The sequence below is a fragment of the Octopus bimaculoides genome, chromosome 10 (genome assembly GCF_001194135.2).
Source record: "Octopus bimaculoides isolate UCB-OBI-ISO-001 chromosome 10, ASM119413v2, whole genome shotgun sequence".
Taxonomy (NCBI): Eukaryota; Metazoa; Mollusca; class Cephalopoda; order Octopoda; family Octopodidae; genus Octopus; species Octopus bimaculoides.
Genome location: NC_068990.1, coordinates 64,145,716 through 64,169,179, shown reverse-complemented (window position 1 = coordinate 64,169,179; position 23,464 = coordinate 64,145,716). Strand labels below are relative to the sequence as shown.

The 23,464-nt window shown below is 34.3% G+C and overlaps 1 protein-coding gene across 1 annotated transcript in view; it reads right to left on the bottom strand.

Moving 5' to 3' along the window:
• Nucleotides 1-23,464, bottom strand: part of LOC106877714 (dynein axonemal heavy chain 5) — a 444,169-nt gene that overhangs the window by 64,980 nt on the left and 355,725 nt on the right. Inside the window, exons 72-75 of the mRNA XM_052971252.1 lie at nt 20,684-20,823; nt 18,462-18,629; nt 17,979-18,114; nt 2,651-2,790 (exon numbers count right to left, since the gene is read on the bottom strand). Coding sequence (XP_052827212.1) covers nt 2,651-2,790; nt 17,979-18,114; nt 18,462-18,629; nt 20,684-20,823 — 584 coding nt within the window. The remainder of the gene's footprint in view (nt 1-2,650; nt 2,791-17,978; nt 18,115-18,461; nt 18,630-20,683; nt 20,824-23,464) is intronic.

Sequence of the window (23,464 nt, the reverse complement as noted above, 5' to 3'; positions counted from 1 at the left end):
ATATATATATATATATATATATATATATATATATATATATATATAGGATAAGGGTAAAGACTCCCTTTGGTCATGAATAACCATGGGATTGCACCTGGAAAGTTCCCTTCCACAAATCTGGGCATATTTGTTTATGGAAGTTGCCCATGCATGCCAGCCTCCCCTCTCCATGCCACCAATTTTATCCAAAGAAAAGGTAAAAGCTGATACAGCTTGGCACCAGTGATGTTGCAACTCATTTCTACAGTTGAGTGAACTGGAACAATGTGAAATAAAGCGTCTTGCTCAAGAACACAACCCACAACCCAGTCTAGTGATCAAACTCACTACCTCATGATTGTGAGCCAGACACTGTAACCACTGAGCTATACATATCATTATAGATTAATTCGCTACCAGAATGGTCATCCATTTTCCTTCTGTTCTGTTTCTTTTTTTTTTTTTTTTGTTATAGAAAGAAAAAGAACTGAAATATTTGGTTCAGAATCTTAAAATTTTGAAACTTCTATAGTTTGTTGAGTGTTTTTATGATTTAGCAGATTAAAGAATCTAATCTATAGATAAGAGGATTTAATAAAGTTGACACCCTCAAGATATCAAACAAAGATGGATTTGGTGTTTTAGCAGATTAAAAGTCTGAGACCTAAAACTAATTGATTTTGATAACATATCTCATACACATTGCACTGAGATCATTATGACAAACATCTTTGATGATCAAAGATGATCAAAGAGAGAAGCTCTGAGAAGTTAGCTGACTAGCTAGAATTAGTAGGTCAAATTTTCTCAAATTGTAAAAGAAAAACATATTGATTTAGGCATCCATGATATAGGAAAAGATGATATGCTTTGGTCTTAACTTTTTAGCTTTCTCAATGTTCTGTGAAATGTAATGCTTATTTATTCACATTGTTTTGAATTAATCAGGTATTATCGTGTGGCTTTGAGATTTCGATGATGTGATTTTTTATATTTTTAAATGGTATTGTAAAGTAAGTGTGAGAAGCCAGAACTGTCCAGTTTAAACATAAAACAGAATATTTTGGCTGCATATGACCAGTTTAAATTCTAAAGGGTTAAATGTCTTTCATTAAAGATCTATGCAACTTTGCTGATTAGGTTAACTACAGACTATGGGAATCTCTCAGGAGTTACTTGATCTTCTAAAAATAAAAGAGGTACAGATCTGGATACAGTAAATAAAATGAAAGATTTAAGTGCAATAATGAGTAGTGATCTCAATTTTTTTCAGAACATTGCATTAATAACACTAGAAAAGATGATAGTAGAAGCAATTACCTGTTCAGATTAGATTATTTCTAATAAAGAAAAAAAAATTTTCTTTATAAAATATTTTAATTTATTTATTCAATTCATTTTTTAAGATGCATCTTATATTTGGCTTCCTCTTTTTATAAAAAGATATCCACCTAATTGAATCTATCAAAAGACTTAGAATTCCTGGAATAAAATACACTATTTTGACAATTTGATGCAACCAAATCAGAATACACTAGAGTAATGTAAAATTAAAGCAAACCTCATCATGGTTTACCATGTATGGACATGCTGATCTTAAATTCGATGATTTTTGCTTTTTTTTACTTTTAATAAAATAGAAAGTGGATATATTGGATTGAAATTGGTGCAAGAATATAACCAAATTATCACTTGAAAGCACTTCTTTTCTCTTCAACTAATCAAAATTTGGGAATGTTTTCAAATCTGAACTTGTTTTAGCTCCAAGACTTAAATTTAGTATCAAGTTAATTGGATAATGTGAATCTATACTTTTAGGAAATATAATAGTGATTAAAATCATAAAATTCCATTAATAAATATAATACTTAAATGAATTACTTAATTTGTTGTATTTTGTGTAGGAAATAATTTGACTAGAAATAGTGCTCACTTCATCAATTCAAATTCAAACAATACATATTAAAATCATCAAATTTTAAGGTGATAAGCTGGCATAATCCTTAGCCTGCCAAACAAAATGCTCTTTGGCATTTTGTCTGTCTTTGCATTCTGAGTTCAAATTCACTGAGGTCGATTTTGCCTTTCATTCTTTTGAGGTTGATAAAATTAGTAGCAGTTGAGCACTGGGTCAATGTAATCAACTTACTCCACCCCTGCAATTACTGGCCTTGTGCCAAAATTTGAAACCAATATTATCAAATTTTAAAGCGGTAGGCTGGCAGAATCATTAGCATGCCATGTGAAATGCTTAGTGGTATTTTGTCCGTCTTTACATTCCAAGTTCAAATACCATTGAAGCTGACTTTGCCATTCAGTACTAATTGAGTACTGGGATCAATGTAACCAACTTACTCACCCCCTTGAAAGTGTTGGTTTTTGCGTCAACGTTTGAAACCAATATTATTAGATTATAAAAGTATTTTTTATGTCATTAATGCCAACTTCAGTGATCCACAATTACACTCACCATTTATGGCTATTTACTGTAATTTGTTTTTTTTTTACTTCTTTGACAACAGATGTTCTTTTTTGGGGACTACAAATGATAATGAACTAAATTAAACTGAACAAACATTACAAAAACAAAATCTTCCCACTACATCAACAAAGTAATTGGATTCAATACTTTCAAACAGACTACTAAAATATAAATAATATCAATACTCACTGTATTCAGTAATTCCTCCATGAAATCCAGTCCAAGGTGACAGTTTTGCAAGAGCACCCATTGTCCATCTTGCATTGAAACTTGTAATAACCTTCGAGCGTGGATATCTTGTCCTTGGCCCATCGATATAGCGTCACATTCTGGGGGTAAAAACATAAGTGATTTTAAGTTTGTGAAAAATACCAACAGCAGCAGTTACAACATTAATGAGGGAACCTCTTAACAATTTCTCAATCTACAAAAAATAATTACATTTCCATTAAAATACACCAAAGCATCAGAAAGGATACATTTGATGATGTTATCCTTGATGCACCTGAAACGAAAGATGCTCATGACCGGAATGCCCTCGATTATAAGTTTATTTCATTGAGAATTGGTACCAGATCATCCAGAAATAGGTACCATATAACTGGGCATCTATTTTTGAATGAGACTATATAGCAGCAACAGCAGTAACAATTAAGTAATAATTAGCGTTTAGTATGGTAATTACCTTTCAGAATATCAATAACAACAACAAAACTGCCACTCAGTAAGTTATGACGATGAGTGTTCCAGTTGATTTGATCAATGGAATAGTCTGCTTATGAAATTAATGTACAAGTGGCTGAGTACTCCACAGACGTGTGTACCCTTAGCATAAGTTTTCACTGAGATTCAGTGTGGCACAGAATGTGACAAGACTGGGCCTTTGAAATACAGATACTACTCATTTTTGTCAGTTGAGTGGACTGGAGCAATGTGAAATAAAGTGTCTTGCTCAAGGATACAGTGCACCATCGGGAATCGAACTCACAACTTTATGATCATGAACCAAATACTCTAACTACTCAGCCTTTACCACTAATACCTTTACAACAACAACAAATATGTAAAATACAACAGTTTTGGAGCACTGGTGTTCAGCTTTGTTATTTTATAAATTTAATCTGATATGAAATATATGTTCACCTGGATAGGACACTAATTAGTAGTTAACAAGATACCTGGATTATCTAGAATCTACTCCAGAATGATCTAGTACCTACATCGAAATGATCTGGTACCTAATCTTGAATGAACTGGTACCAATTCCCCAATCCTCTGGTACCTATTCCTGGGTGGTCTGGTACCTATTCTCAATAGTTAAGTGGATTCATAGAATGTAGAATAAAAAAGTGCTTTACTCAGAAACACTTTTTCTGTTTTAGCCAGTTATCCAGTTAGTTATTCCACCTCCAGACAACTTCAGCATTAACAATATTTCTGATAATAATATTAACAGGGTAAAGGGTAAAGACTGCTTTGGTCATGAATGACCATGGGATTACATCTAGAAAGTTCCTCTCAGAGGCACAAGTCCAGGCAAGGTTGTTTATGGAAGACCAGCAGTCACTCATGCATACCAGCCTCCCCTCTCCACACCACTAATGTTGTCCAAAGGAAAGGGAAAGGCTAATACAGCTTGGCACCACAGATGCCACAACTCATTTCAACAGCTGAGTGAACTGGAGCAACATGAAATGAAGAGTCTTGCTCAAGAACAAAACATACAGCCCAGCCTGGGAATTGAACTCACTATCTCGTGATTGTAAGCTCTAACCACTGAGCCATGTGCCTTCACACAACATAGGCACATGAGCATATGTTTTGTGGGAAGGAACAGTCAATTGTATTGAATACAGTTCTTCACTTGTACTGTATTTTATTGACCCCAGGCAAAATTAAAGGCAAAGTTAACCCTACTAAGATTTAAACTCTGAATACAGATGAATAACTAAACAATAACAACAATAATGATAATGCAAAGAATTAGCAAAGCCATGAAATTGTCAGGTAAAATACTTTGCAGTAAATGTTATCTGCAAACTGGGTTCAAATCCTGCCAAGGTCGATTTTGCATTTCATCCTTTCACAGTTGACAAATAAAGTGCCAAATCAGAGTAAACTTGTAATTGTGTCAACATGGGACTCTCTGTTCATTGTGATAGTTCAGCTCAGGCTGTGACTTCCAAACTAATCATCTCATCAATTAAATTTGCTTTCTGTGCTGGCATGGGTTGGATGATAATCACAATCTGAGGCAGTTCTTATTTGGAGTTACATTCTTCATAGATGGGTCGGGGACAATGTCATGGTCGTAAGCTTAACTGCTGCCACCTCTGTTGGTGTTGTTGTTACTGCAACAATAGCAGATGGCTTCTAATTATTTGATAGGACCAAATAAAATGATCAGTTGATGTTTGATCAACAGCACAGTTCAGTTAGAACTAACCCTGGTTACCTAAAAACAACAACAGCAACAGCAATGACAGCACCAGCACCAACAGAGGCAGCAAAATGAGAAACGATAGTAAAAAAAAATTATCAAGAACAAACAGCAGAAATAGCAACAAGAACAATGGATGTAATGTTATAAATAGCAAAGAAGAAAAAACAGTTGCATAAACAGACAAAAGAAAAACATCACCACCACTTCCATCCTTACTGCACCGTTAATTATATCACCCCTACTCCAGTTCCACCCCTACTCCAATAAGGAATCTTTCCTCAATATTTGAAGGAATGGTAAGACCTGTTTTCAGCATCAACACCATCAATAAGACCATAACTATCATCACCCTCATCATCAATAAGACCATCATTACCACCACCACCACCATCAACCATGTGACCTTGAGTTCTTTGTATGTAGAAAAAAAGATGGGGTGGTCACATCTGGAATGCCTTTGATCATAGATCAGTTAAATTAAGGTTGAAATAGGACTAAATAACAACAACAACAGCAACAAAAACACTAACAACATCAATTAAAACTATTATAAACAACAATAATAAAAATATTGATATTACTGTTCCAAACAATGTTTGCTGCCATCCCTACCACGATCTTCACTATGACCACACCATGATGAAGGTCACCACCACCACCACTAACACCCACACAACCTCCACCAATAATAGCAATACAGCTACAACAACAAAAACTTCACTGCTACAAACAACCAAGAAGTTCCAGAGAAGAGATGTCTGAGCAGAAATAATTAAATGAAACAGGCTTAATTAATGAGATACATAAGGAAAACATTATACACAAACACACAAACATGCAATTAGTCTTTCTTCCTCGGAATCTAAATGAACCAGTGCGTGTCTATGTGCGTGGTGTTTATGTGGGATGTGCTTATGCAATATATTTGTATGCAATCATGAATAAATACTTATGATGTACATATGTAATATTTGATAAATATATATATGTGTGTATGTATACATATATATATATATATATATGTGTGTGTGTATATACATACTTATATATATATATATATATATATATATATATATACATACTTACATATATATATATATATAAATGTGTGTATGTATATATATATATATACATATGCATGAAGATATATACACAAACCCACACGTATGTATTGGTGCAGGCATGGCTATGTGATAAGAAGTTTGCTAACCAACCACATGACTCCAGGTTTAGTCCCATTGTGTGGAACGTTGGGGATGTGCCTTCTAAAATAGTCTCAAGGTGACCAAAACTTGTGAATGGATTTGGTAGACAAAAACTGAAAAGATCCCATCGTATATGTGTCTTTGTGTGTGTTTGCCCACCCACTTGATAACTAGAGTTGGTGTGGTTATGTCTTGTAACTTAGCAGTTCAGCAAAGGATACTGATAAAATAAGTACAACACTTAAAAAATATGTGTTGAGGTCAATTCATTCAACTAAAATTCTTCAAGGCAGTGCCCCACCATGGCCACAGTCAAGTGACTGAAACATCAAGTAAAAGGTAAAAAGTGTGTATACATACATACATATAACTAATTTAGAGACGAACCACTACTCTACAACTCAGAACCCATTCAAATCCATGCTGTGAGGCATATACCATCTTAATATATCGAATATTTTAATCGAAAAATTTAAATTAAATAACATATTACATTAATAAATCATAGAAATATAAATTTAAAAAATTTTAAAGTCAAATTTATAAACTGGAGAGTAAAAATTAATACGATAATTTACAGTATGGAAGTTTAAATGTAAAAAGTTAGTGCTAGTACATTGACTACGTGCGATTCATGACTGAAATAGGACTATATAAAATCATAAGCAAATTCTATCCGAGTTTATTAGAACGGGGAAATGATTTTACTCCCAAAATCAGTCACTCTTTCGGTCAAATCCCTAAGAAAATACCTGAAATCATTCAAAGAATAAACATAAACATGAGAAATAAAAATATATATAAAGAGACAAAATCTGTAAACTTATCCCTACATTAACGGTATTAATATAATTATTAAGAGTTACAATCTAATAGTATTATAGTAAATAAGGTTAAAACATTATGGAATAAGTAGACAATAGTAAAATAATGCGTTAGTGTACAAAGTTACTAAAAGACGGATGTCAATATTCTTTATAAAATTAAAATATGAAGACATGACTTATCTGCCGGCTGATAATTTGTAGATTAAACCCAAAATGGCTGTGCTATAGAATTTATACTAAAAGGTCACGTGATAAATATGGCGTCTATTACCCAGAAGTACATGTGTATTATAATTACTAAAATAATAACGAAAATATCGAAAAAGAAAATCTACCTAAAATAAAAAGTTTCTTGAGGATTAAAAATACTAAAATACTTAAAACTCTCAAATTTACGCAGAATAATAACTATACCAAATACGAAAATTATATATTACTTAAATAATGTTATGAAACATTGTAAAAGACAGCTCATATTATCGTTGAATACTTAAAGTAAAGGTAGTTATATGTTCCAATTTAGTATAATATTGTGATGATTAAAGTGTATTCTAAAGCTAATTTGATGTATTTTACAATACTGATCATAACTATAAGTTGGTACCTAATACTAGGTTTAAATGAATAAATTAGTTATCTAAACTTATTATATAAGTAATTTAATTTATGTCTGCATTTAGTATTACGTTCATCGTGAGAATTAACCAATTTTTTATTAGCTAATAATATCTCTTTAAATTTGTTAGTACATAATAAGCAGAATTTATTCCCTATCCTATATGATTTAGCCTTGCAAACTATTTCCCATTTTAACTCGTATTCTAATCTTTTTGATTTAAGTTCCCAGCATGGATTTGGATGGGTTCTGAGTTGACTGAGTGGTGGTTCGTCTCTAAATTAGTTATATGCATATATATTATATATTAGGAAACCCAGTATAATATTATACCACTCTTTGGCTGTAAGGTTGGAATAATTTTTTTATTTCCTAATATTATTACACACACACACACATATATATATGTATAAGTATGGACATGTATATGTATGCATTTACTTGTTTTTAATTCTATTTTGCTCTTTTAATCGCCCATAGTGGCAATGGTTTATTTATTTGATTTTTTTTTGCTTTGTCTGTTAACCGTCAACTAACTGGAACCACGTCATGGTTTTCAAAGAAATAGCTGATCAATTAGGCTGTAGGACTGACCATGACCCCCACCCCACTACACATAGGGATTCAGAGACTTGTTGATCGGCAAAAAAAATAATGAACACTAACACCACACTTTAGTCACCACCTGATTCCTTACTCTCATTAGTACACTTAAATTTTCCCATGATGGGTTCACCATCGTAGGCTGCTTATGCCATACCATCTGCAATGTTGCACCTACTCGCTGTCACTTTACATATGAACTTTCACCTCCATAACACGGACCATACCTTCAAATTCACCACTGTATTTCTATGTAAACATAATTCGAACTAAATTCGCCCTTCCTAAAGACTCCTCTCAAGAACAACTATACTCACCTATCCACCAGTAGACAAAGTAACATAGATCCTGGAAGTTTGTAGCTTATTTCCCCTTCCTATACCTAATTCATTTTAATAAGTTGTACTTCTCTCACAGCCTTATGTTTTCTCCTTTTCTTTTTCTGCCCTTTTCAATAATGACGAATACACTGTACCTATTGTTAACTGTTTATTATATGAATTAGCCCTCCTAACCACTTAGATCCCCTGAAGAAGTCTAGAGGCACACTCATCATCCAAACTTTATCTGCCATAAGGAACAGCCATAAGGAACTGACATTTTGCTCTTTCCTGTAACATTAATACATGTGTGTGTAACACATAGTTACTACATGTGTATGTTTTCTTCTAATACTTTCTAATGCTTTGAAATAAATAGACACACTGGAATTGTCTACTGGATGATGTATGTCATTTTGTATCCTCTTCATTTTTGTATTTGCCATATAAATTAAGGGTAAACCACTTTTTACCGCCACCCATATATATAACACTCAACTGTGAGATTGCCATGCAATAACCAACATTTAGGTATGAATTATTGGGTACACTATCCCTTAGTTGGTTGGTTTCCCAACCTCTAACCTTCACAGAAATATATATGTGTGTGTGTGTGTGTTTATATGAAATTTTCATTCACTTAACCATGAAACGATTCGTACCCAATTAACTAAAGACTTGTTTTGTTTATGCTTTTCCCTCCGGTTTTTTGTTCTATGTGTGCCATAAATATCGCCATCCGTTTTGGAGAAAAATTTGTAGTTTAGAATCAGTAGTTCTTTGACTGCTATTTCTGAATTTTCAGTATGTTGGAGAAGCAACTCAATTGCTAATCCCTTATATTTATGATGATAAATGGTCTTACCGATAAAGGTTTATTTCATACTGAACTACTTGGCAAAATTGTTAATTGTTAATTCTATTATTAATTGACGATTCCCTGCCCTCATTTCTTGTATATGTGTATATATATATATATATATATATATATATATATATATATATATATATATATATATATATATATATGCATATTTATGCATATATATATATATATATGTGTGTGTGTGTGTATATGTATATTTATACATATTATATATATCTGTAGATATTCTAGCCTATACATGAATAGTCTGACCAACATTACATCACCAGTTGCACCACCACCATCACCACCACCACCACTCAGCTCTCATATGCACACACCTGCATACACACACACACACACACACTCTCATACAATCAACAGACAAACATATTTATTTGCTCAGCACATTTACCGAATACAGAAAAAAATTATTTCCAAAACTAAACTCAACTCAAATGTTTCTATGATTCCATGGTTTGTAAATCCAGCTTTTTCTAGTTTTAAAACAAAACAAAAACAAAATTGAACAAGGAAGGAAATCTATGAAACAACAAGCAGCAAATCAAACTGATGCACTCTCATCTTCTTCCCCCCCCCCCAGTCACTTACTCACTAATACCATCGCCACCACCATCACCACTAGGCTTTACCATGTACCTTCTCCACCACCAGCAACAACAACAACAAAACAAAAATAACCTATATTAATATCTCTATAAACTATTCCACTCCATACTGTTTCTGTCTCCTATGATGTTTTAAAAGAATTTGCTCCATCATTTGCCCCATCATTCCTTCACCCATTTAGGATTATTATGGGGAGATGTGCCAAATTATTATTTGATGATTTCAATTACTGAGGAATACATACACACACAGACAAACATACACATATATGCACACACAAGCACATACACACACGTATATATGTATGGACACCCAAGTACTGCTTGCGCGCACGCACACACACACATGTGGACATATGGGCACTTACACATACACACACCGTATAAACACAAAGTGTACACAAACAGACTTAAATAAATTAATTTGTTTGTGTTTTTCATTAAATCATTATGAAAGCAAACAACCTTTTCCTCAACTCAAAGTTATTGGTTATTTCAGAGAGAGAGAGAGCGAGGGAGAGTATATATATATATATATATATATATATATATATATACGTATACACACATATCTGTATATGTATATATGTATACAAATACGTTTACATATATATATATATATATATATACACACATATATATATGTATGTATTTATATACATATACACATATATATATATGTATACATGCATACATATATATGTATATATAAATATATATATACATATATATGTAATTACATATACATATATATATGTAATTACATATACATATATATATGCATGCATATATATATATGCATGTATGTACACATATACTTATATATATCTATATATATGTATACACATACATTTATATGTATACATATCCATATATATATGTGTCTGTGTGTGTGTGTACACATAGACACACATATATCAGAAAATTCTTGAATCAATGATCAAGGAAACCAGAAAAACCAAAGAGGACTTTGTATGAGTTAAATATAACTACAGAGGAAGTAGTTTTATTTTACAAATTTAATAATTTAGGCATGAAACTGCTACTTCGTAGCAGCTTTGAAACATGAATCAGCGGAAGTGGAGTTTCTTGGTTAAAACATTAAACTTGTGATGTCTATATATATATATATATATATATATATATACATACAGAGAGAGAGAGATGAATTTATCTTTGAATATGAACATTATGATGATCACAATCTCATCATCCTGGATAGAAGGTTGCCCCAACTGGCATCTGTTTGAACTGGTTGAATCCAGTAATTTGTAATCTTCCCATTTTGGTTCTACTTCATCTCCTCTTTGTCTAAGTTACCTTTTTCATGGTTGACATTCATCATCATCATCATCATCATTTAACATCCATTTTCTATGCTGGCATGGGTTGGACGGTTTAACTGGAGCTGGCAAGGGGAGGAGCTGCACCCAGTTCCCTTGTCTGTTTTGGCATGGTTTCTACAGCTAAATACCCTTCCTAACAGTAAACACTTTACAGAGTGTACTGGATGCTTTTTATGTGGCACCAACACCAGCATTTACTAAGTGGAACCAGCATCTGTACTTTTTATGTGACATGATAACCAGTGCTTTTTACATGACATCAGTACCAGTGTCTTTTATGTGGCACCTTTTTACATGGTTTACATTGGAATTCTACATTTAAGAGATGAGGAATTATGCACATTATTTATATTATTTACATTTGACGGATATTTGTCCTTGTTTGTTGTTAACACAACATTTCGGCTGATATATCCTCCAGCCTTCATCAGGTGTCTTGGGGAAATTTTGAACCGGGGTTGTCCAATGTTGTTGTTATTATTATTATCATTATTCAGGTCACTGCCTGGAATCGAACTTGGAATCTTAGGGTTAGAAGCCTGCACTCTTAACCACTATGCCATATGCTGATTCCAGGCAGTGACCTGAATAATAACAACAATAATAATAGTAATAATAATAATATAATCGAAAAATACCTTAGGAATGAGAACCCAGGTTTGAAACTTCCCCAAAACACCTGATGAAGGCTGGAGGGTATATCATCCAAAACATGTTAACAACAAAGAAGATGAGGGCAAATATCTGTCAAATGTGAGTAATGTAAATAATGGTTTACATTGATTTGCTTAAACCATATAACAGTCATTCATGACAAAGAATGTTCTACATTTTTGCTTGATTTGCTAGAAATAGCAGCCAGCTTTCCTTCATATCACACACTATTTTCTTGAAATATAAAACAAAGGACATATTCAATGGTGTAGTCCAAGATATGCAGTGAATGTCTGTAAAATGTAATTGTCATGCCCAAGATCTATAAGAGGTGCTCAGCTGGTATATTGATAAGCCTGGGGCCTAGGGAACCAAGAAAGAGCCCTAACTATTTATTTGTTGGACCATTCCCTACAAAAACAACCTATCCATGAAATTTGAGAGAATCTCACCCATTCCAAGGATGGCATCCTCTTGGGACTTCAGTCATTGCTGGAAGGCCATTGGAGATAGATCTGTTTGATCAGACCAAAATTTACAGTCGAAAAAGGCAGATCAACTTATATACCAAGACTTTTAAGGACCAAAATTTCCATGTGAAATGCAGCAAGATTTGAAAAGATAGTGAAAATGTTTAATCATTTACATTATATTCTGCATCAAATTGTTTGCTGGAAAATATGGTATTTTATTTAGAGGTTAATTATACCGAAACAAAGGTCAGCTTTGCCTTTTGTCCTTTCCAGGTAAATAAAGAACCAGCCCTGTTGATTCCTCTCTTTCTCCCTCTTTTGGAAAAAAGTAAACCTGGAGAATGATATGTTCCAATGGATTTCAAAATGCCTAAGATATGCCATATGTTATATCAGTGCTTCAATGATTCTATCAGGAGCTGAAGGCCCAAAGAAGGTGGAAGGATGGAACATTGAAATGGTGGTATTTTGTTCCAAAAAACATTCACTCAAAGGAAGCTATGGTTGCATTTAAATTTATTTACCATATTTATTCAAGCATTATGCCTTCTAGAATGTAATGTAGCCCACACCCACTTTTTGTATTTAAAGACCATTAGTATATTTTATCTTCTTTAAACTCAGCTTAGAAGCCCATGGTGATAGCCAATATGAACTTGCATCTCCAGGTATCTAACTGTAAATATCCCCAACTTGTTCTGGTTAATGTGTGCTTCTATTACCACTTTGTACTCCTTTAGTACAGTGCTACCTGGCCACTCTGATTTTCATAATAACCAGTACTATGATGTTGGCATGGCCCACACACACACACATTATCCCCCAACACCTCTAGTTTCTGTAGAAACGGATCAAGAACTAATTGCTCAAGAACAATGACAGAAAAGCCTTGAAAAATCAAGTACATAATCAGATAAAGTTCTAATAGGTAGCAAACTCTAGTAAATGAGAATTGCAAAATCCTGTGGGATGCAATGATCCAGTGCAATCACCTGACCAGACATCGGAAACCGGACATTGTTGTGGTGAATAAAAAACGAAAGAACATGTATGATAATTGACATAGCATGCCCCAGTGACAACAGGATCAATGTGAAAGAAGAAGAAAAAATAAACAACCATGACGATTTGAAGTGGGAAATACAAAGGTTGTAGTCAATGAAGAGAGCAGACATTATACCATTAGTAAAGCACTCAACTACTAGCATGGCTAAAAAATGATTGGTGCAAGTGTGAAGGTAGAACAATTACAAAAATCAGCATTGCTTGGAACCGCAAGAATTCATTGCAGGGTTCTTGAAGCATGACCAGTAAACAAGTGTCACCTTAGTCTGCTGGCTGTGAACAGCTGACACCTTCCATCATACCCAGCAAAATAAGCTATGAGTTTTCATATGATGATAATAATAATAATAATATAATAATAATAATAATAACAACAACAGTCATCATTAAAGCCATAAATACATAGGCAATGCCAGTACTGAGATACTCTTCCCCCTTTCTGAAATAGGCAAAAGATCTTGAGATTTGAGGAGACTTGTTGTCACCAAACCTCAAGATGAAATACCTGCTCACTAAATTAGCATGCACTAGAGTAATAACAGTAATTACAATGACAACAGGTGCAGTGATGATGGTGATGACTTTGAAACTAAGAAATAATGAGTTGATATCTGGCAAGTTGATATGTTGCATAGCCAGGAGAGGGTCTTTAGTCTTTATTGGTGTCTCTCCTAGTGATGGCATCAAACACACACACACACACACTCATGAGACAGAAACTCTTTGCAAAGCTAATACTTCATTGAAATAATGCAAAACAATGATTGAAATAATAGCATAAATAGGACTGGAGCTAGGGGTAATGGTGTTAGTTATGAAAAGAGGTTGAAATGAAGTAAAGAGATTAACACTGTTATCATAGTGTAGTACTATTTGCATAACCCAGTAAATGGAGTTCCAGTAAGTTGTTATCAATGGAAAATGTATAGCGAATGGAAATGGAAAGGACTATTTGAAAGTACAGAGCAAAGGATTTGTGACTAGGCACGAACAATTTGAAGGAATGTATGGTTAGCTGAGCTTGAACTTGAAGCCATCAAGAAGCAAATTGGTGAAAATGTTAAGCATGATACAAGAGAGGAAGATGAGGTAGAAGAGAATGAAAAAGAAATGGTAGAACTGTATGACACAGTTGAAAGTAACAGACCTGAAATAGTAGCAAACGGAAATTCTGTTGACATTAATGTATTTTTTAGTTAACAGAATACAGGTACAAGTGGAGTGCTAGAGATAATAAATTGTCAACATATAGAATGTTTGTCATTTCAAGGAAGCCGGTTAGTGGAAATTGAACCATGAAAGTTAATTAAATTCTTGAGCATATAAGAACAACTACCATAATAGAAGTCAATAGAATTATCAAAGCAGCGAGCAAAGTTGTTGCAGATAATTTGTGAGTAAAAGACAATGAAAGAACAAACAGTGTGAAAAATACACAAAACAAAAACTCATGGCAGAAAAGAAGAATATTAGGAAATATAGGTAAGCTTGGTGATGAATTGGTATTGTAATGAAAGAGGAATGGTGAACTTTTGGAACGATTATAAATATGATTGACTGAAAAAAAAATTTAGTATTGACAGTGAAGGGCCAAATGTAATTGAAGAAGTAAAGCAGTGTATTTTGGCAAAGAGAGGTAAAATAACAAAAATAGAATCAAAGAATGAAGCAGAATTGGCAAAATGAATTATTCCAATTCAATTAGAAAAAAAATGATCAATAAATAAGTGGGGAAACAAACATGGGACAAAACAAACTGGCACAGGCTTGACTGTGTGGTAAGAGGTTTGTTCCCAACCACATGGTTCCGGGTTCAGTCCCACTGCATGACACCTTGGGCAAGTGTCTTCTACTATAGCCTCCGGATGACCAAGACCATGTGAGTGGATTTGGTAGACAAAAGCTGAAAGAAGTCTGTTGTGTATATATATATATCATCATCATCATCATCATCGTTTAACGTCCGCTTTCCATGCTAGCATGGGTTGGACGATTTGACTGAGGACTGGTGAAACCGGATGGCAACACCAGGCTCCAATCTAATTTGGCAGAGTTTCTACAGCTGGATGCCCTTCCTAATATATATATATATATAATAATATCTATGTGTATGTGTCTTTCTGTCTGTGTTTGTTCCTCACCACTCCACTCCCACTGCTTGGCAACTGGTGTTAGTGTGTTTACATCTTTGTAACTTACCAGTTTAGCAAAAGAGACTGATAGAATAACTCCTGGAGTCAATACACTTGATTAAAAATTCAAGGTTGTGCCCCAGCATGACCATAGTCTAATGACTAGAAAATAGTAAAAGATAAAAGATGAAAGAGTAATACCAGAAGCGAAAGAAAGTGGTTGACTTTGGAATGTGATGTGGAGTAAGGAAGAGTAGAATGATGCTGAGGTTGAGCAGTTCCAAAATTTGGCAGAGTCTGTTTCTTGTGCCCAACAAGAAGAAATTAGAATTGTGAAAGAAAATGTAAGACAACTAAGTAGAAAGATGAGGAATTGGAAAGTAGCTGGGCCTGATGGTATTCATGGGTATTACGACAGGATTCCATAAAGGAATAGCAGAACAATGAACTGCTCAACAGAAATGGAGAGATTCCCAAGTGGATAACAGCTGGACAAACAGTATTGTGTTTGAAGGATACTTCATAAGGGAATACTGTGGATGGTCACAGACCTACATCATGTGTCACACTAATGAGGAAGCTGCTCACTGGAATAATCATTGATGAAATGTATACATGTCTTGATGATAATTCTATCTGTTGAACAGAAAACTCATAAAATTCAGTAAAATAACATCTGGATATGAGTTTAAAGGAAAACTACAAAAGATCAACTATCTATTATTTATGGATGATCTCAAGCTGTATGGTAAGAATGAATCTTAAGTCACTTTTTTACTGAACATTGTTCGTTGCTTTAGTGAGGACATCAAAATGGAATTTGGTCTAAAAAAATGTGGAGTAATATTCTTGGAAATACTGAACTACCATCTGTGGCATTCATGGAAAGGATTGATGATAATACTGGGTATAAATACTTGGGCATGAATGAAGTGATGGAAAAAGAAATGAAGAAAAGCTTTATGCAAAAATATCTCCAAAGACTTAGATTAGTTCTACAGTTGAAACTGGATGAAAGAAATAAGTTTCAAGCAATCAATACATAGCTGATTGCATTATTGAGGTATGTTGCACATAATATCAATTGGAAGAAAGAGCTACTGCAGAGGCTGCAGCAAAAATGGAGAAAATTACTCCCAATGCATGGAGCAATATTGACAAGCTGTGTCTAACCAGGAACAAAGGTGGGCGAGGGCTAATCAGCCATGAAAATTGCATATGCTCAGAAGAAAATAACTCATGGTGGCATATCAAGAATGTTATGCAACCTTTGCTGGCTCAGGTGAGAATACCTGTTACAGTCAGGACTGATACTCGTAGGAAGATGTTAGTACAAAGAAAAACAAGTAAGGAAGATGAAAAGAAATGGAATAAAGAAAAGTAAACTGGTAGTTTGAGAGAGAGAGAGGCATGGAGGAATGCAAATGCTGATGGAAGGTGACACTGGCTTAAGAAGCCAGAAACAGAATTGTAGATCTGTGCTGTGCAGGTACAAGCACTCAGGATAAACTATACTGAGTGCAGGATTGACAATAGAACAGAAAGAGAAAAGTGCAAGGTTTACAGTGATAAAGGGGAAGCTCTATGGCATATCATAGATGAATGCGAGAAGTTGGCACAAAAAGAATTCAAGAGAAGACATGATAATATCAGAAGAATGATTCGGTGTGAGTTTGGTGGCATGTATGGATTGAACAGAGTAAAGATGTGGTTTCAGTATACCCCAGAAGGAGTAATTGAAAATGTTTAGGTAAATATACTATGGCATGTAATGATCCGCTGTAACCATCAAATTGACTATCAAAAGCAGGATAGAGTGATTGTAAATGAAGAGGAAAGGATTTGTTTAATCTCTGATATTGCATGTTCGGATGATGAAAGTGTATCATAAAGAGAAGTGAAGCAGGTCACATATGATGAGCTGAAGTCAGAGATAAACAGACTGAGGTCAATCTAGAAGGTGAGTGTTGTAGTTGTTGTTGGAGCTGCAGGAACTATAAGTATGAAGCTCAGAAAATGGATTGAAAAGATAGGATTAGATGTGAAGTTAGGGCACCTACAGAAAATAATGTTGCTTGGAACTGCACAAAACGTCAGCACAGTTCTCAAAATCTAAATGAAGATTGTTACTTTAGTCCATTGGCTGTGGACAGCTGAAAGTTATATTCCTCAGTGAAGTTGCTTTGTCAAACAACAACAACAACAACACCCCCACGCCGCCGCCGCCACCACCGCCACCACCACCAACAACTACTACTACCAGTACCACATTCCTATCAATATTTTAATTTTTATCTCTAGCATTCTAGATGAAAAACAAAAAAAAAAATCATACATACTAATGTTTCTTTTTTTTGCAAGTCTCATGATGTTTTCGGTTGGGTCTGATCCCATTGATAGGAAACATATCATTGGACAATGGCAGTCAGATTCTTCACTCATTGTCTCAAGGTTAAGAATGACCCCTTCAGCATACTACAAGGAAATAAAACAAATTAATGCAAAAATAATTAGTCTGCTCATTGATGACGGTAAGAAAGGTTGATGTACAATTCTGGTACTAATCAACTAAATAACCAAGTGGCCATGTTAGGCTACTATTTTCTTAAAATAGTAATTCCAAATCTGCTGTTTCCTTCAATATTTTCTTAAGCTTTTACTTATTGTGGGTCTATGACACAAAACCATGCATAAATATGTTTTTACTCAAAGGCAATTATGAAAAATTTAAAAAGAAGAGAAAAAAATTAGTAGTAAAAGAAATTCTTCTCAATAGCAATCTGTTTAAGAAAAGAAAATGATCCTTGAAATGATATTTTTACCTGTGATCCCATGGCTTCAGCTACATAGATTCGAGCCATTGGTATGGCTCTGTCAGGGCACCATGCTCTTACCAATAACAGTTTGTGCCAAGAGCTGAGAGTATTATTGTAGCCATCAGGTATAGGTGCTTCTTCAGGGATCTCTTCATCAAACCATGATTTCCATGCCTTAAAAATAAAACAAAGATGTTTTTTTTCAAAAGTAAGCTATAACAATGATGTATCTGTATATGTATTTCCAGGAAATATCCACAATTTTTATGGAAAAGACATTAAACTGCATTCAATGGTGAGGCTACAGCTCAGGAATTTAAAAGTATGGGCATAGCCCCTAGTCCCTACAGCTACTCAGTCTATTCTGGTCTGGAGTGACAATACTTAGCAAGGTCCCCAGTTATGGGTCAAATTGCTGAAGGTGGTCCTATGACTAAGGCACACAAGGACTCAGATGAAGGCTGGCCTCTTAGATATGTGTCACATAAGCTGATGTGTGGACATCCTCTAATATCATGCTAACCAGTCCCTCTTTGTAAGGAATACCTAAGTCTCTCTCCTATGGGCTATATAGGTCTCAAGGTTAAGTTGGAGAGGGAGAAGGAGACTTACAGAGCAAACTGTCATTAAGCCAGCAGAAGATCTGAAGTTATTTTTGTATCTTTCCCAAGAAAATGCATGAATTTTCAGACTTTTGTATGGAAGTCTATAATCACCAACAGCTGTAAGTATGGCATATAAAGGGAGAGACATACTTATAATTTAATGTGCATCAGTTTACCTCACTATAATAACAAGTATCATGTTTTTTCTGGGAGATGTACTTGTGGTAGAGTGTGTACTACCCAAATAGATGCATACATTGGATTAATGCTACTGAAGACATCACATCTACCAATTCTTATCATTTTTGAACAGATTCTTTAATTCATTAATTCCATTGAGACACGGCATAGACATAGATGGCATAGTCATGTGGTTCTATGTTTCAAACCACTGTATCACATCTTCAGATCAACTGAAGCCTTTTGATAGAAGTTGGACCTTTTATCTTTTATCTTGTACTTGTTTCAGTTACTAGACAGTGGCCATGCTGGGGCACTGCCTTGAAGAAATTTTAGACAAACTATTTTTTAAGACTGGTACTTATTCTATTGATCTCTTTTGCTGAACCTCAAAGGTACAAGGACATAAACACACCAAGTGGTGTTTGGGGGACAAATGCAGGCACACACTCACAAACAATGGGCTTCTTTCAGTTTCAGTATACTGAATCCATTCACAAAGCTTTGGTTGCTCTGAGGCTACAGTAGAAGACACTTCCATAAGGTGCCATGCAATAGAACTGAACCCACTACCATGTAGTTGAGGAGCAAGTTTCTTATCACACAGCCTATAGATTAGGCAGAAAATGTACAGAAGCCCATTTGATGAATGGATTTGTTCTTGGATGGTAGACTTAACCCATCAGCTGGATGAATGCACCACTTAAGCCTTGGGTACCTTTAGTAGAGTCCACTCTATTGCAAGCATTTGGTTAAGGTTTTCAATCTGATACTATCCATGAGTGACAGTTACCCCATTAATCCTCTTACAAATCTTAGAAGCCTCCAAGAAAAGGTAATCAGAAGTGCACTGTCTCTTCTGACTAAGCCATTTATAGAAGATATGTCCTTCCAATGTACTATACACTATGGTACTATACAACACATAACTTCTTGTGTCATAAGTTTTTGCAGAAATCTGTGGGTCACTGGACATCTTCCTTCGTCCTGTAGTGTTTTGTGTAAAGGAAACAGTTACCACTTTTAAAATATTACCACTGCTTACAGTGGGTAACTTTGCTGCTACTCTGTGGTACCTGTTTAGAGAGAGACCAAGTGATTTATCTCTAAGGCCACAAGTTATAGTTCAGTGACAGTTAACAAAATGTTGACCAATTACATATTAACTGAGTTTTCAAATTCATAAGCAAAGAGCGATAAACTAGGGTTGGAATGTCAATTAAGCCAGTCAAAGCATTTGACAAGCACTTATTTATTTTATCAGTTCCAGTAGGATGAAGAGTAAAGCAGACATTAGGAGGGTTTGAACTCATAAGCAAATACCACAGAAATGCTCATTGATTGTTATTCATAACCAAAAGACCAAAAATATTGCATCAGAAAGCTCTTAGCCCACTACCCCCACTCCTATCTCAACAGAAAAGGAAAAAAATAATTTATTACCTTGTCATTTCCATTGACTTGTGAGAGAATTAAATTAAACTGTGGCAATTTCTTCAGCTCTACTAGATTGAGCCAGGTCATATCAGAAATCCATTTCTTGGGTTTAGGTTCAACAGTGTTCAAATCAAGTGCTGCCCCTCCTACAGATAGCAATTATGTTGTAACAGTTTGGTAACAACTTCAAATACATGTTATATTTCACTTAAAATTTGGAAGCATTATTAACTTTTTCTGCAACTGAAAATTGGCCTTTCTGCTTCGCATTTTTTTTTATCTAATCATTATTACTTCCTTTCTTTTACTACATACATACATACACACATACATACATTCATATATATATATATATATATACACACACACATATGCATGTGTGTATACACACATATATATACACACACATATCCATATATAAATATATAAATATATATATATATATATATATATATATATATACTTGTATATTTACATACATATCTATATCTATATATGTGTGTGTGTGTGTGCATATATATACTTCCATATGCTTGTGTGTATGTATGTATCTATCTATTGTATGTATGTATGTATGTATATATATATATATATATATATATATATATATATATACACACACATACATATGTATCTGTGTGTGCATATATTTGTGAATGTGTGTGTGTGTGTGTGTATGAACAAATGTCTATATATAAGTAAGTGAAGTGTGAACATTGCTATTTGAAGATTTATGTCATCATGCCTTTTTTAGACAAACGTGTGATGACACAAGATCTTTGGTAAAAATTGCACACAGTGTCATGCACATATTAAGCAACTTCATTTCTTTGAAAGTGTTCTTATACTTTTTTAATGGATTCTTGCATTAACAAGAAAAATTCATAATTATTCTTTCCATCCCTCTCTCTCTCTCTCTGTTCTATATACACCCGCACATCCACATGTTCACATATACGCAAACTGGCAGAAACGTTAGCATATCGGGTGAAATGTTTAGCAGTATTTCGTTTGACTCTATATTCTGAGTTCAAATTCCGCTAACGTTGACTTTGCCTGTCATTCTTTTAGGGTTGATAAATTAAGTACCAGTTGTGTACTGGGGTTGATCTAATCGACTGGCCCCCTCCCCCAAAATTTTGGACCTTGTGCATAGAGTAGAAAAAGAATCAATCTTTTTTCTTGTTTATTGGACAAGCATGTAGACTAGTTGATTTTTATATAAAGCAATTAGTAAGCAGAAATGTAAGCTATTCAATGGTGTTCAGTTTGAATGAACAAAAGCTACACATCTAGTGCAGTGGATCAGTTTAGTTGATTATATCACCCTATATACAAACACACACACACACACACACGAACGCACATGCATGCACACACACTCATGCACACACACATACACACATAAGCTAATACACGCACATGTATACATATTCAACAGACTTCTTTCAGTTTCTGTTTACCAAATCCACTCACAAGGCTTTGGTCAGGCTGAGGCTATAGTAGAAGACACTTGTCATACAATGTGCCACACAAGGTTCCACACAATGGGACTGAACCTAAAACCATGTGGTTGGGAAACAAGACTCTTACCATGCAGCCACACCTGCACTTATATGTAGGTTGAAGAATAAAGGTTGAGAAAGATATATATTGAGATTCATTGAGAGCGAGAAGTGTAAGGGTAAAGATTCCCTGTGGCCATGAATAACCATGGGATTGCACTTTAAAAGTTCCCCTCTGAGGCACAAGTCTGGGCAAGGTTGTTTATGGAAGACCAGCAGTTGACTCTACTTCATGCCACCGATGTTATCCAAGGGAAAGGCAAAGGCTGATACAATTTGGCATCAGTGATGTCACAACTCATTTCTACAGCTGAGTGAACAGGAACAACGTGAAATGAAGTGTCTTGCTCAAAGACACAACACAGCCCAGTCCAGGAATTGAACCTACTACCTCATGATTGTGAGCCCAACATTCTAACCACCAAGCCATGTGCCTTCACTACAGGAGGTGTACAATGCACACGATGGGAAGTGTACAATGTAGGAAAAAGTAAAGCAAAAACACTCTTTGAAAATATTCTAGCACTGTATAAAAGCATGCGTAACAACAAAAAAGAAAGCCCACACAGTTTGTCCTTTTTGGTAACAAAGTGTTTCCTCACAATTCTAAGATTCGTTTATTTTGAGAAGAGAGTGCAGCCAGCATATGTACTTGACTTTTATATACTGATAACAATGAATCATCTGAGAAAATAGCTTCTAACTAAAGTAGAGACATGAGGTCTGGATCAGCTTAAGCAGAAGTAAAAACAAAATATTCATTTTTCAGTTCTTTTATCTATATTGAATAAATTGCATGTATGTATGTACATTTATTTAACAAAGTTGAAATTTTATAACAATTATCGCAACATAGCATTCGTTACAGAGAAAATTCTGACAATTCAACAATTCTTCTCTGTTTATTTTATACAAAATTGTTATGTTTTCAATTCATCATTAAGCTTGCTTAATTTAGGTCAGAAATTTATAAAACACACATACACACACACACACACACACACACACAACAAAAAATAAAAATACAAATTGGAAATTTTCATTTTTATTTAATAAAATTTTCTAAAGCTAAAGTTATGATTTTGTTGTTTTTATAAAACAGTTTGAAATAAAAAATAAAAAAGAAAACTGAAATGCTATATGTAAATATGGCAACCTATAACCATGTATGCAACTCTGAAAATTATAATATATATATATATATATATATATATATATATAT